Source organism: Ambystoma mexicanum, chromosome 3p, assembly GCF_040938575.1.
Source record: "Ambystoma mexicanum isolate Mex_15411 chromosome 3p, UKY_AmexF1_1, whole genome shotgun sequence".
In the NCBI taxonomy this organism is placed as follows: domain Eukaryota; kingdom Metazoa; phylum Chordata; class Amphibia; order Caudata; family Ambystomatidae; genus Ambystoma; species Ambystoma mexicanum.
In genome coordinates, this window is record NC_090925.1 from 1,216,823,540 (window position 1) to 1,216,838,667 (window position 15,128).

Consider the following 15,128-nt stretch of genomic DNA (forward strand, 5'->3'; position numbering starts at 1 on the left):
CAGACAATAAATAAAAAAATAAAAACAAGTATAAAATAATGCTAAGCAATCAGATAAAAAGGCCTAAATTAGTCACACGACCCACTGCATTGAGCTCAGCATCAACGGTATGTCTCCCACGTGAATGACTAGTGTCCTGTTCAGGCTTGACGTCTTCTGATAAAACACTCCTACAATACTACCTTCACCTTAGAGGTTGGTGGATACAAGTTAAAGGGCCTGATTTACAAAGGCTTTTCCATTGAACAACGCTTTTGTAAATAAGGCCGCAAGTATGCCAAATGGATATTGGTATTCCTTCCTGTTTTGCATTTGTAAATAAGTACACTCTGACAGTTGCAATATGTCTTTACTTTGACCGTTACACAATCATTGTGACTGTCCTGCGTTCATTGGCCTCTTTTGCGCAGGTCATTTGCATGATTAGTTCGTTTCTCCAAATCCAACAATCAAAGGGGGGAGTGTGGGGCCCTTTTTGTTTCATGTTCTTTCGCAGACCAGATCTGGGAGCACCATTCATGAGAGCTGCAGCAGTCCTGCTCCATCTCAACCCCCTGATATCAGAGTGCCTGGAGGATCCTATGCATATTATATTTACTGTTCTGAGGTTTTAACCAGTGCTACCTTAATGACTCGGTTTGTCACACCTGAACTCTACTTTTTCCAATTGTTTAATGGTACCTTGTATTGCAAAGCTGCCTTGAGACACCTGGCACATCAGAGTCAGAGATATGCACTCCCTCATTAGTCCTATATCTTCCCCCATTTGCCAACTTGTGACCGCATTTCAGGATTTCCCTTCTGAGGGGTTGTACGGATACTTGACAGTGTTCTCTAGAGCGGCATTCCTTTCTCACCCTGTAGGTTACAGGACTATAAGTGTCCATTAGAGTGTAATTTTCAGAAGCACTGGAATAGTGGGTCAGCCAGCCTCCATGCAGTACCCTTCTTGTCGGTGAGTTGCAAAGCTAGCCTGGAAGCCCCTGCACAACCCTTTAAAGCCAATGAACCACTGACTTTTGGTGTATTATCAAAACGTCCTATCTCCAGGCCTCATGTGTTTGGCATGACCAAAGTGGAATTTTTAAAACCCAAAGCCGAAATAGCCCAGCCATGCATTAATAGCTTAAATAACCATAGAACACCAAAACAAACAGGTGGGTTGAACAATGTAGAACAAAATTCAGCAGCAAAAAGAACAAGCAGCAGCCTCTAGCACTAAGCAATGACTAAGAGCAAGCCAAGATGCTCATAGAAGAATGATAAATGCTGACATCCCTGCTAGTCAAAGGCCTCCCTAAACTGCACAGTGCACTATGTACTGCCACCTTGCATCAAGTCTTTTACTTATTAAGCACCTCAGAAGGAGCATGGACGAGACCCCCTCAAAACTGACTGGAGCATATGTGCCGTGCACTATATTCTTGTGATGAACTCATCTAAAAAATAACGATTTTCCACCTATATGCCTCCATTGGCCAAACATGCACTCACCTGCATCATGTGCAAAGGTACAAGGTTCCAGGTAATAATGTCCCTGCAAAAATGTCTCCTGACAAAAAAAGTAGCTGTTTCTTGCAGAGACATGATTACATTGAATATGCTGGACATACCCCCGCAACCCCCTCATTTTTTTTTAAGCAGAGCAGGGGACATCCCCATCCCTAATGTCAACATATATAATGTCGCCAATGGCTTTTCCCGGCAACATTATGCATTGAGACATTTTGTGTGGGGAGATTATGTATGGGGACATTATATAGGGGACATTTTGTATGGGGACATTATATAGGGGACATTTTGTATGGGTACATTATGTATGGTGACATTATATAGGGGACATTTTGTATGGTGACATTATATAGGGGACATTTTGTATGGGGACATTATGTATGGTGACATTATATAGGGGACATTTTGTATGGGGACATTATATAGGAGACATTTTGTATGGGGACATTATTACCTGATACCAGGTACAGGGAAGCCTACCCACGAAAAAATGGCTCTATAAAAACAGCCGTAAATAAACATATTTTAGAATTCTGTCTTAAGAGTAAGCAGGGTATCAGAAGATAACGCGATGACGGGAAAGCTCTCGCACAGAGAGTTTTTCTGTTACGCTTTTTATTGTGCCACGCGTTTTCTTTGTATACTTTGCTAGATGTGTTATGCTTCACACGCCTACTGCAGCAGCAACTTTTGTACACATTAAACTTTACTTACTATGTTCATGAGGGTCAAAAGGTATTTCTGCACATGCTCTTTTCCATGGAACTGCACAACAGAGTCGTCGACCCCGAGAAGCACTTCAATGTTGTAGTCGTCATCGGATGCATGCCTCCTGCTGCGCCTTCTGCTGCCTTTCATTTGGGCGTCCATCGTTCCAAGCGCGCTGCCCATTAGATCCAGCTTCGGCTCTACAATGAAGCAAGCATTCATATGTTAATACGTAGTGTGCGTTTTCAAGCTACGAGCTATGGTTTGGGTTCTAACACATCATATCATACATGCACAGACATGTTATTGTTACCAAAACATTTCAAGTGATGCTTTTCTACACCTCGCAACTATACACTACAGTACAGTCCTAACATATTATTCGTGAAATTATGCTCCAATCTAAGGGTTTTACTCATTGCTATTTCTGGATTCGTTAGTGAAGAGGTGCGCATAGTCCTGTATATGTAATGTTCTGCAAGTATTCTCTACAGTTCATATATCAGAAGAGTGTAAGAGGGGCAAGGCTGCCACTAGGCACAGATGGGGGGCTTCATTTGACAGCGTCAGCGTGGCCCAGGGGTGCAGTGAAGTTCTGCTGGTCCAATGCACAAATGAGTAGCCCCCTAGGGACGGGACTTCAGGAAAGGAACAAAAACACAACGGCGCCCCGTGTAGGGGAACACTGCGGCAGAGGCAAGGAGGACCTCCAGGGAGCAGTCAAATAGATAGAAGATGGGGAGCAACGTCTGTGGGGTATCAGATAATATTATCCTCATAAATAATGTCGCCATACATATAGTCGCCGGGAAACAGCATAGGCGACATTATTTATAGGAACAATATATGTGGTAAATGGGAGCGGGGTTTGCAGGGGTGACCCCCCGGTCCATTAAAAAAATGTGTAGGTTGCAGGGGTGTCTTCTGCAGGTTCCATTGGATAATGTTGCCGCCAAAAAAACGGTAAAAAATGTTTGCGGGGACATTATCACATGGAACCGTCTGTGGCTGGTCCTGGCTGAGACAGGAGTGGAGCCAGCTATGTAGCGTGGGCTCACCTCCGGTTGTGAGCGATCTCGTCAACCCTGCTGTCCCAGAGGGAGCTAGAAAACAAGAGTGCCAGTAAGACTAGAAGGGGAGAAGGAGAGTGAAGGATGCAGCAGCGACCCTATCACTGCTTGAGGTAACCTGCCGCTGGAGCACCCAATGTGGGACGCGTGTTGAGGGGGCTGACCTTCAGGAATGCCACGCGATTAATTAGAGGAATATGTAGACAGCTGGTCAGGATCCTGGAGGCGGATCCTTCAGGAAAGTCCAGGAGAAAGACCTGTGAGGCAGCTCCAGCGCAGCAGTACTCGCTTCTGCTCGAGTATTCTTAGAAAACAAGAGGGCATCCAGAGCGCGCTAGGGATCACATCTGCACTGCTAAGGGTTGAACGAGAATCTGCAGAGCCTTGAAGGGTCCCTGGGACGCATATATGGCCCTGCGCCTCAGTGCGGAGAAACGTATCTGGCATGGGAATGAGGTGCTGGTGAGCGTGGCACAGCCGGAAGCAGTATGGAAAACAGAATTGTGGCTGGTTTATTGTGAGACTCATTTGGAACCCAGGGCAGCTGCACATGGATGCACCTGAAGGAGACCCTGTGATGAAGACCCTCCATAGAAAAGGTCATCATAGATAGGGGGAGAGCTAAGAGTAATGAAGACAGACTTGTGCGAAAGCAAGGACATGATTTCCTCAAAATGAATCACAAGCCAATGCCTGCAGAGGGGGCTTGACCACAGGCAGGGGCCTGGACTTGAGTACAGAGACAGACCCGGGGAATCTGAGCACATGAGATGTTCTCCAGAGGTGGAGGCCCACATTATGGAGTACCAAGGGGAGTCTTCATGCTGACATATTTATTATTAAGTGAATTGCTCAAGCCATTGATTTTATAAAACTGCATTAAATGCCTAAAATCCAGAGGCCTGCGCAGACTAAGAACACACACTGATGCTTCTGACATGGATGGACATCTACAGCAGAGAATGCCATGTCACCAAAGAAGACCTGGTTGCGTGTTTGAAAAAGGACTTGCAAGGCATATTTGAGAGGGACCGTAGTGACCCACACAGAAAGATTCACAGCCCACTAAACTACCTGAAAGCAGACAGTGAGCCTTCGGGAAGCAAAGTGAAGATGATCAAGAGAGCCTAGCAACAGTGCTATTGAATAGGCTGATTGGACAGACCAAGCTGCACTGATGCAAGTTCTATCTCAAAAGCTAACGCCCGGCCTGCACACACGATATTCAGGTGGATCCTGTTCACAGAATGGGTTCAATTAGAAGAGGAGAGGGGAGGTCGAGGAGACATACTGATGAAATTGCACTCGTACACTCAAAGAGCAGATCCTGGAAGCAACCATGGAGTTAGAGAGGATTGTGTTTTAGCTGCATACACTCCCAGTCTCGCTTTGCCCAGGAGAATGAACCTCAGACAAGCCGCAAAGAAGCTAGGCCAAGAGAAGATATGGTATAATGCAAGTATTTGGCCTTCTGTTCAAATGGAGGGGGAAACAACACAGGATACCAACACTCGGAGAGGTAGAAAAGGAGCTGGACTGGGGGCAGAGCTCCATCAGCGAGGGACACAATAAAAAAGAAACGGATTGTAGATTAAAGATTGAAGACCTAGAGGGAATGGCCTAGCGTGGGGATAAGGGTCTGTGGAATCACCTTTAATAATGCAAAGTACCAAGGAAGTTTAGTTAATGTACTGTGGCTCTGATTGCTTCGTTGTGGTCATCAGTTGTGAAGATCATGCATAATTAAAAGAGGGGGGTTTCCTTCAGGATCATAAGAGCATTTATGTATGTTTTAATCACAGGCAATGAGTTGTACTGATACTTTCTATTTTTTTTTAAGTCCTAGTTATCGTTTTACTTAGATGGTTCATTATTAGGAGCAACATATTGTAGGTTGGATGAGGGTGGCACACTGGGCACCATGCCCCTGCTGGGCCCAATGGGGTCTACGAAGAAGGGTGTGAAGCATGTACATTTTCTGGAGAGGTAAGGTGAAGACGTCCGAAACATTATAGCCATATAAATTGTTGACGCGAAGTAAGGGGGAAGTATCAGGGCCTATCTAACATGGATCCAGTCAAAAGGTTGTCCAGACTCCGTCAAAAGCTATATGTGGGTAGTTCTAAGCACAACGTGTTTCATGATCTGGCATAATGGTTCACCAGTTAACACCTGAACCTCACAAGTAGAAGACTGTGATTGTTGAGATTCCTAAGGGGGCAGAAGTGTATTACTGCCGGATCACGGGTTGGGCGCTAATTGTTAATCCCGATTGCCCATTGGGTCCATTGGAACCAGTGGTGAATTTTTGGTGCAATTGCTGCACAGTAATTAATACCACTGGTGGTATTTGGGGCAAACATTTGAGCATTAGAGCGGGCTAAATAAGCCAGACTCATGATAGGGGCAGCCCTTAAATGCGGTGGTAATAATGTTACCACTGCATTTAAGGGCTAATGCCCAACTCGTGATGAGGCCCTGAGACATTTGCACCACAACGCACTGCAACAAACTGCACCATGCCAGGGTGAGGCAACAGGAGGGGAGAAAGCACAATAGGTCCCAATATTTAGCAGCACACCAACTCTTGCCTCTCCCAACGTCTGCTTCAGCGTATGTTAGCAGCCATACACACACATTCTCAGTGCAGTTTACTTCAGAGTGCAAAGCACATCAAGCGATAAGCAAATCAAAACAGCGACCTACAGGATCATTGATTTTCAACAATTGATGAGAGGGTTGTAATGTCTTTCAATAGAACCTGCTTGGAGATCGGGTACTTTTTGCTAGTATTACTTATTTTTTGCTAGTATTACTTAAAAAAACAAAGAAAATTTCAGAATAATTTGCAAAAATTCATAAAAACCTAAAGCACAGCAATTTACAAACAATTCATCATTAGTTTTGACTTTTGCTTACAATTTCATTTTATGATCTTAAACCTATCGCTGCTGTTAGAATCATTCTGATTCAGAAGCTCATCAGCCTTGAATCTCAAAGAGATCTTCATTGCCAACTTATAGATGTATCAGCTTATTCGTTAGTTCATGACAAAAAGCAACAATTGCTAAATTTAAACTCACTCGTCACCATAGCCCCCTACCCTCATGCATCTTGGCCAGAAATCGTGCTGACCCAGGCTTTCTTCGGTGTGTAGAAATTCCCAAAAATGTTACCTCTCTCATCCCTCATGCCCGGAAATTCGATGTATAGATGTTTCAAGGTTTCTATTTCATTTGACCCTCCTCACATTTGACAACTGCTGACGCTTCTTTCTATATGCTTTCGATCACCTACAGCCTCCAATGCCTCCAGTTGGTTTAACCTGAATTTTCACAGAAGTCTCAGAGCTGTCTTGTCCGGAAAATATTTGAATGGAGCTGAATGCTAATTTAGATGTTTACTTCATTGTTTTGCCTGTCCCATAATTTGGCTTTCTTTCTCATAAATATTGTGCTGTGTTGTTAAGGGATCTGAGAAATTCCATTTAAACTCTATTTCTTTAAATAATATTTCCACACACTCTCTAAACAAACTTACCTGCACATTGCTGCCTAAGAGAATTCCATTTCGTAAGATCTCAGGGAGCCTGTTTGTTTCACATATCAGGAGTTCCAGGTAAAAATAACCCTTCCTAATTTTTAATTCAGAAGATAGTGAGGTCAATCCCAAATCACATATAATCAGGCACACCGGGGTGGCCTTGGGGAGTCCCAGACAGTTGCTCCAGTAATGTCCCTCTAGCTAATGAAGCAAAGGGCTGAAATCATCTGTCGTTGCCTCTAAGCCATATAGTATTGCTGGGATAAACATTTGTTTATAGAGCATCATAGCAGGATTAACTGAGAAGTCACCAAAGCGCCAATGAGGAATATTTAATCTGAAGGCCAACATGTACCCACTTTGTAATTTGTTTTCCATTAACTTTCTGTCTGTGTATCTTATGAACATTATGACTCCCAGATACTTATATTAATTAACAACTTCAATGATGGCTGACTGACAGTCCCATATGTAATTTCGTTTAGAGATTTTATTCTCAAACTTCATAATTTTCATTTTTGTGAAGTTCACTTCAAGGTGATATTAAGTAAAAAAATTTCCAAAGCATGCAACGCTCTTTGTAATCCCTTTTCTGTATGGTCAAGAAGGATAATGTCGTCCATGTAGGACATCCACGCTATATGGTCTGATTCTATTTTAGGGCACACCAATCTCTGATCTTGTACATAGTTCTGAAAATCCAAAAAATCGAAATGGAATTTGAATGGGGCCACCATACATACTTGTTTCAACGCTCTTTGTGTACTGAGTTTCCTCATGCAGTGATTGTGATGGCCCAATCTAATCTGTACTTGTGTGGTTGAGTGTACTTGTATTGGACATCTTAATATTCGGGGATCAATCACCTTACAGTCCACTTTTCACCAGAGACAGTCTCTACATACGCGGTCAAAGGCTGAAGAGAAAGTGGTTGTATATTGGGAATGTGTACTCTTTTAAAGAGGAGTTTCAGTGCTAAGATGTTATGCGCCATACAACAACCATTTCTGATGCCCGTTTGCGAGCTGGAGAGTAGGTTCTCCTTCTCTGTCCATCTTTGTATTCTTCCTAAAAGTACAGAGGCAAATACCTTACTAGAAATATTGAGAAGGGCAATAAGGCAGAAAGGGGTGTTCCCTAATTATTGTATGAGTTCAAATGAATTTGGAAGGTTTCCTGAATTAAAGCTAACTTGGATATATCAGAAACACTTAATCTCACATTACACAGGGACCTGGCGGTGGACTTAAAGGGCACATGCCTAGTTAAGTATGCAAACAAGCACATTAGACATACTAATACCTCACTATATGACACTAACCTCCCAGTTCAGTTAAGGAGATTATGCATTTGCTTCGCAACTGGGAAGGTTTAGCAATGTTCTGGCTTGGGAGGATAGCGTCCATTATTGTGGAGGTTGTTTGCAAACTCCGAAGTTATTTTCAAGTGTTTCTGGCTGACTGAAAGGTAATGCAGTAATTTCCATGAGGTAAGAAAGCTAAAAATTCTAAAAGGGACACACAGTTCGCAAAAGAGAACGGTGGACATCACTGTCCAAATCTGGTGCAGCACGTTTAGGTTTCATCCCTGTGATTTTGATGGGGTCAAACCTGGATCTGTCAAGAAATGCCATGAATTGAAAATAGTATCGTGGGGATGTCTAGCTTCCCAGAATGGACAGGTCATTGGATTTTACCTTGAACTTCCTCTTCAGATAAGGCACTTATAATAACAGGTGACAAAGACTCTCTTTCGTACAAATGCGCCATACTAGTTCAATAATATCTCCAGAGTCGAGATTTATTAGTAAGTGCCCTTCATGGTAAAGGCACTTACTATACACCTCTATCTCTCTTGACAGATGCGACATGTACAATGACTAGTCAACTGATGTAAAACTAATACTAGGTTGCAGAAGGTGAAGTTCGGCGTCAATCCACTCCATTACTTGTGTTTACTTATAATAACAGAGCCCCTTCCTGTGGGATTGCTCTGCTGGTACACCTGTCCAGCGCCATACCTAAAGCGGGGTATGTGCAAGCACAGGCGAAGGCGCCCAACAGTGTCCATATTTTCCTGTGTCTGGTGGGAAGTACTTTTGCTGCCTATTTCTTTATGTTGCCTGATGTATGTGCCTGTTTTCAGGAAGTAAAAGTGGCTAGTGCATCGCTTATATCTAGGGCTGGTTACACATCATCAGTAAAGGTGTGGCTCCAAAGGATTTTATGGCCTTTCAGCATCTGGCTCTTTCTGGAGGCAGGACCAACCAGAGGGCTAACTGCTAGTATGTAAAAAATAAACGGATGGACATAGACTTTTAAGACTTTGCCATCTCAGATCACTTGGCATAGAGACCACAAATAGATGAGGGCACATGGGAAGAATATGCCATGCAGCGTCAACATGGTGTGTTTGTAAGTAAAATAGGGGATTCACTCACAAGGTAATTTATAGATGGTACTTGAACACTCAAGAGTATTCATTGGTTTTATGCTGGTGAATCATGAGCTTGACGAAGAGGTTAAGGAGGAGCAGAAACATTTCTGCACTTATGGCCGAAATGCCCCATGTTACAGAGATATTGGAAAGAAGTGATTTCATGAATTGGTACAACTTAAATGTTCAAGCACCCATCAGATAGGCAGGTATTGAATAGCCTAATGAAAGGGATTCACTTGCTTTAGTATCGAGCTGTGCTCTCACAGATTGTACTTGTGGGAAAAAAGGTTGTGGCTGTTAGTTGACAACCTCAATCTATCTTGACATTACAGCAGGCCCTCAAACGACTTGGGTTTACAACATGTGAGAAAATAACTTCCAAGCTCTCTGGGGGAAATAAAGGGAATTTCTGTAACCTTTTCCGGAATATACTCAGAAGGAGAATACAGATTTGACTGCAGGTTATAGTGATTTGAGACTGTTGGACATTTATAATGGCATGCCATAATGGTGTTATAGACTACATTAGGAATTCTGAAACTTGAGCAGGAATAGGTTGATCTGCTCTTGGGAGATGAATTTCTATCTGAACATTTGGGGTAAGTGGGTGTATGTCAGAAATATTGAAGACATTGATATGAAGTTCTCTAGTTTATCCGACTCTACAATACTCTTGAACATTTAAGAAAAAATAATCAAAGCAAAAGGAAAGGGGGTCGAGCTTGCTCAGAGTAAATACAGTGATCGAAGTGAGCGGGAACGGTCGGGAGCAGTGTTCCACTACTTTTATTTTTTTCTGTTTACCATTCCTCTACTTTTTACCACAATATACACCATTCTATATAGAGGATGTGTCCAGACATGTCCCTGTGCAGGTGTAAAGTTGTAATAGGAGCCTTAGTTACTAGTCACTTGGACTAATGCAATGCCCCGGCGGCACCACCTTGTCACATGTTGCACCATGCTTCTGCCTACCCTCTTCCCTGCTGAAACCACAGTTCCACTTCTTTTATCGGTACACTTTTACCACTGAGTAAATATATAACTCTTCTTTTGTTCATGAAATCTGTGTTCCTCAATATCAGAGTGTGTGATCAATGATCAGCGGCATGGTGCAATACAGTGTGCATGAAGGTGAATTTAATGGAAATGTCCTTGGTGAGGATTTTCTAACAATGGTGATAAATCAGTGGTGAGAAAGCAGACTTTAGTTCACTTTCAATTTACCCTAATTCACACGAAGTGTTAGATGCCATGAAATATGGTGCATAAAAACCCCATCAGCTGCATTATGTTTTGATAATTCGTTTAGTAAATCTGTGTATTTGAGTTAGTAGTGAGGCCAGCACTTACTCTAAAAGGAGTTGTTCAGACTTAGTAAAACAGATGCTTTAATGTGTTCACAGTAATCCTACCCATACACTGAAAGATTTATTTTCTTGCCCCCAGGGTGTGCGCCATAATTTCAAAGGAGCACCCGCCCGAGCTACTTCTCGAAATCTGATTTAACTTTGGTACTACATCAAGAGAATGCCGGCACCAGGCAGTCGTATAAATTATCTCAAAATCCTTTCATACCGGGAATTTGGCTACTTTTGCAAATAATGTTCAACATCTGCAGTCTAGCACAATTACTTATTTTTTCTTAAAATAGTCTCTTGAGCTGGAAACTGCAAACTTGGCTTGCTAGCAGGAGCGCTAATGAACAGTTGATCTGGCAGAAAGACAGACTCTACCACTGTGAAACAAATATATCTACTACGCGGGGAACGAGCCGCCCTACACAAGGCACAGACTCCAATCGCCTGGAAGCGAAAGAGAAGTGAACACCGGAGAGAGACGGCAGACGGACAACGAGGGCGAAGACACAGAGAGAAATCGCCATGATAAGGCAACACAAGTAAGAAAGAGCGGAAGCGAGCGGGAGAATTGAGCAGGGACCCACAGAAGCACAAACAAAACCAGAGTGAACAGAGCCCAACTATAGGCTAAGAGCAGTGGGCACTAACATGCCAGACAAGCCTAAAGGCGGCAGAGGGAGACAAACAGTCATGGAGACATTCACCCGAAAGAGCGACGACCAACAGCCAGAGACTGGGGAGAAAGACATGCCGGAGCCATACGCCACGCAAGGAGAGATCAGGCAAGTGGAAAGTAGCATACTGGAAGCCATAGGGGCGTTAAAGACGTCGATAGAAGGCAAGTTGGACGCAGTGATGGTAGACGTGGGACTCCTTAGACAAGATACGAGAAACCTGGCAGAAAGGATGACAACAGTGGAACAGCAAGCGCAGAGCAACACAGAGGAAGTGTCCGCCTCGCGAACACAAATGACGGAAGCACTGGAAAGAATTAATACACTAGAACGCAGAGCTGAAGACGCAGAAGGCAGGGCCCGGCGCAATAACGTACGAATAGTGGGGCTGCCAGAGGGGGAGGAAGGAAGGGACCCCACGAACTACATAGAGAATCTACTGATCCAAGAAGTGGGAGCAGAGACCCTATCCCAAGGCTTCGCGGTCGAAAGGGCACACCGAGCGCTGACTAGAAGACCGCGCCCAGGAGCACCACCAAGACCAATGATTGCAAAAATCATGAACTTTAAAGACAGGGAGAAAATCCTGACCTTCTCGAGAGAAGGAGGGAACATCACAAGGAACGGAGCCAGGATAACGATATATCCAGACTACACAGCACTCGTGCAAAAGCAGAGAGCCCAGTTCTGGCAGACCAAAGAGCGCCTTCGAGCGGCAGGGGTGAAATTCATGCTGCTGTACCCAGCCAAACTAAAAATACTGCACGATGGGAAAACACAGATCTTCGAGACAACGACCGACGCCCAGGAGTGGATGGACCAACGTGGGATTCCACAACCGGCGGAGAGGAACGAGCGAAACAGAAACCACCCCCGACAAAATAGAGACTAGAACCGGGCACGACAAGTACACTCAACGCTACAGGAACAAGATGGTAGAGGTGCCCTACCAGGAGGAAACGAAAAGGAGCAACCGACAGCCTCCAAACTGAAAAGCCTACAGTAAAAAGACTTACAAAGGGAGCATAAGACTCGGGGAAGGAGAACCGCCAAGACCCGCGGAGAAGCCCCAGTAAAAACAATGTTTATAGTGTCAGTTTCAAGACACTACGCCGCGACGGGCAAGGCCGAGGAGGAAAAAGCGGCACCTGGAAAGCGGTGGAGCCCGAGCGGAAGAGGGGAGGCTGGGCGTTTGTTGACGTTATTTGGGTTAACAGTTACAACAGTTGGGGAGTTAAGGCAAAGCCCGCAAAGAAAGAAAGAGAGCGGAAGAGGATCCAACGGCCGTCACACACAAAGAACCGACAAGGAAAGCAAACTCAGGGGACAGCACCCACGAACAAAAAGCTGGCGGAAAGCACGAGGCAAGACCACCCACAATACAAAGCGGCCAACTGAGAGAGAGATGGCCCGAGGGAGAAAACGGACGGATGATTCAAAACTCAACAGCCGGAAGAAGAAACTCGGGCCCCCGGCTGGGACACACCGAGAGAATGAGACACTGAGCGAGCCCATGGGAAAGAACAGGCCGCAACCGCTAGCCCCCACAAGGACCGAGATGTCCTAAGAATTGTCACGTGGAATGTCAGGGGGATGAACGCATATGTCAAGAGGCTAAGGATCTATACTTGGCTGAACAAAACAAAGACCCACATTGCACTATTGCAAGAGACGCACCTGACGGCGGAAAAACAGGCCAAAATAAAGGAAAAATGGGGAGGCCAGATGTATAGTGCAACATACTCCAACTACGCCAGAGGAGTCATAACCTGGGTCGCCCCGGGCGTCCCATTCCAGCTCATCAACCAGGAGAAAGACGCGGAAGGAAGAATCCTGGTAGTCCATGGGATGCTAGAAAACCGGGAGATATGCCTCGTGAACACCTATGCCCCAAACCACGACGCTACGGCCTTCTTCAGGACGCTCCCGCCCAGGCTGGCCCCGTACAGGAACGCAACGATGATCTGGGCAGGCGACCACAATTGCACACTAGACCCCCGGCTGGACAGGTCGGACAATAAGCACAAGAGAGCAGCGCCACCAGCGAGGGCACTACAACAGATACTGGACCAGCTCGAGCTCGAAGACATTTGGAGGAAGGTACACGGGGAAGAGAGGGGATACACACATTATAGCGCCCCACACAAGACATTCACGCGAATAGACTACCTGTTTACGGGCAAGGAGACACTGGGGGAATTCACTGAGGCACACATACACGCGCGAACCCTATCCGACCACGCCCCCCAGACGACCACATGGGCACACACACACAGGAGAGCCCCAATACCAACATGGAGATTGAGAGCAGAGGCATTACTAGATGCGGGATTCCAGGAGCACATCCAAAGCGTAATAGAAGACTATTTTGAACATAATGAGGGTAGTGTAGAAAGCACAGGAACGGTCTGGGAAGCCTTCAAGGTGGTAGTCAGAGGGGAGGCGATGGGGAAAATGGGAGGTCTCAGGCGAGAAACCCTAGCACGATTAGATGAGTTAGAAAGGAGAATCGAGAAGGCAGAGAGACAAGCGGGGGAGAAGGGAGCGGAACAAGAGAACCTCACCGCCCTGCGACAGCAGTGCGTAGAGATCTGGGAAAGACTGGGACGGCTAGACTATGGAAAATATATACAGAAACTACACGCCGAGGGAGACAAGCCTAGCAGACTCCTGGCCTGCTTAACCAAGCAGGAGACTAAGCGGGAGCCAATTAATGAAATTCAGAACAGAAAGGGAGAGGTGATAAGATCCCAAGAGGGAATAAACGAGGTGTTCTCGCAGTTCTACGAGAACCTATATTCCAAGGTCCAGGAGGCAGAGGAGGGAGACCTGAGAGAAGCCCTCGCGGAAATCAAACTCCCACAATTGACGGAGGAGCAGGCCCAAATACTAGACGCCCCTCTCACTGCAGAGGAACTAACGGAAGTAATCGCCCAGCTCCCGACAGGGAAATCCCCGGGGCCGGACGGACTCCCAGGGGAATTTTACAAACAATACAAAAATGACATAGTCCCGAGACTGCTAGAAACACTAGAAGAAGCATACGAGAAAGGAAGACTCCCGAATAGCATGTCAGAATCCATAATAATCCCGATCCTTAAACCAGACAAGCCCCCCCTTGAATGCGGTTCCTACAGACCGATTTCCCTAATAAACCAGGACTCCAAGATCCTGACGGCGGCACTAGCCAACCGCCTGAAAAGAGTGCTACCCACCTTGATCCACACAGACCAGACAGGGTACGTGCCAGAACGAAACACGTCCTGGAACCTGCGCAGACTCCACTACGTTATAGAAAGGACTAACCAGGAGGGAGGGGAGTGTGCAGTAGCCTCACTGGATGCAATCAAAGCATTCGATTCGGTGGGATGGGACTGGCTCCTGGGAACGCTCACCCACTACGGAATTGGCCAAGGGTTCATAAGATGGATAGAACTACTATACAAAGACCCGAGGGCGAGAGTCAAGACGGGTAGACAAGTCTCTGGGGAATGGGGCATAGAGCGAGGCACAAAACAGGGATGCCCCCTGTCCCCAATGTTATATATCCTGGCCCTGGAACCGTTCGCAGTATTCCTAAGAACGGATTACAAGGACACAGGCATAGAGATAGACGGGGAGACACACCAGATATCCATATACGCAGACGATATACTCCTTTACATACAGAACCCACGTACCCACCTGCAGGACCTACTAGAGGCGCTACGCGCGTTCGGAAGGTTGTCGGGAATAGTGGTTAATAGAGAAAAATCCTTGCTCTTCCCCCTGGCAGGCCTACGCGCAGTACCGTTAGATCAATTACCGCCCCTGGGCATCAC

At 45.5% G+C, this 15,128-nt stretch overlaps 1 protein-coding gene across 2 annotated transcripts in view; it reads right to left on the reverse strand.

Annotated features, from left to right (window-relative positions):
• The window catches only part of ADAMTS2 (ADAM metallopeptidase with thrombospondin type 1 motif 2), a 2,237,498-nt gene that overhangs the window by 1,317,375 nt on the left and 904,995 nt on the right, over positions 1-15,128 (reverse strand). For both annotated transcript variants that reach the window (XM_069652661.1, XM_069652662.1), the window contains exon 4: positions 2,227-2,420. In XM_069652661.1, the coding sequence (XP_069508762.1) occupies positions 2,227-2,420 (194 nt within the window). The remainder of the gene's footprint in view (positions 1-2,226; positions 2,421-15,128) is intronic.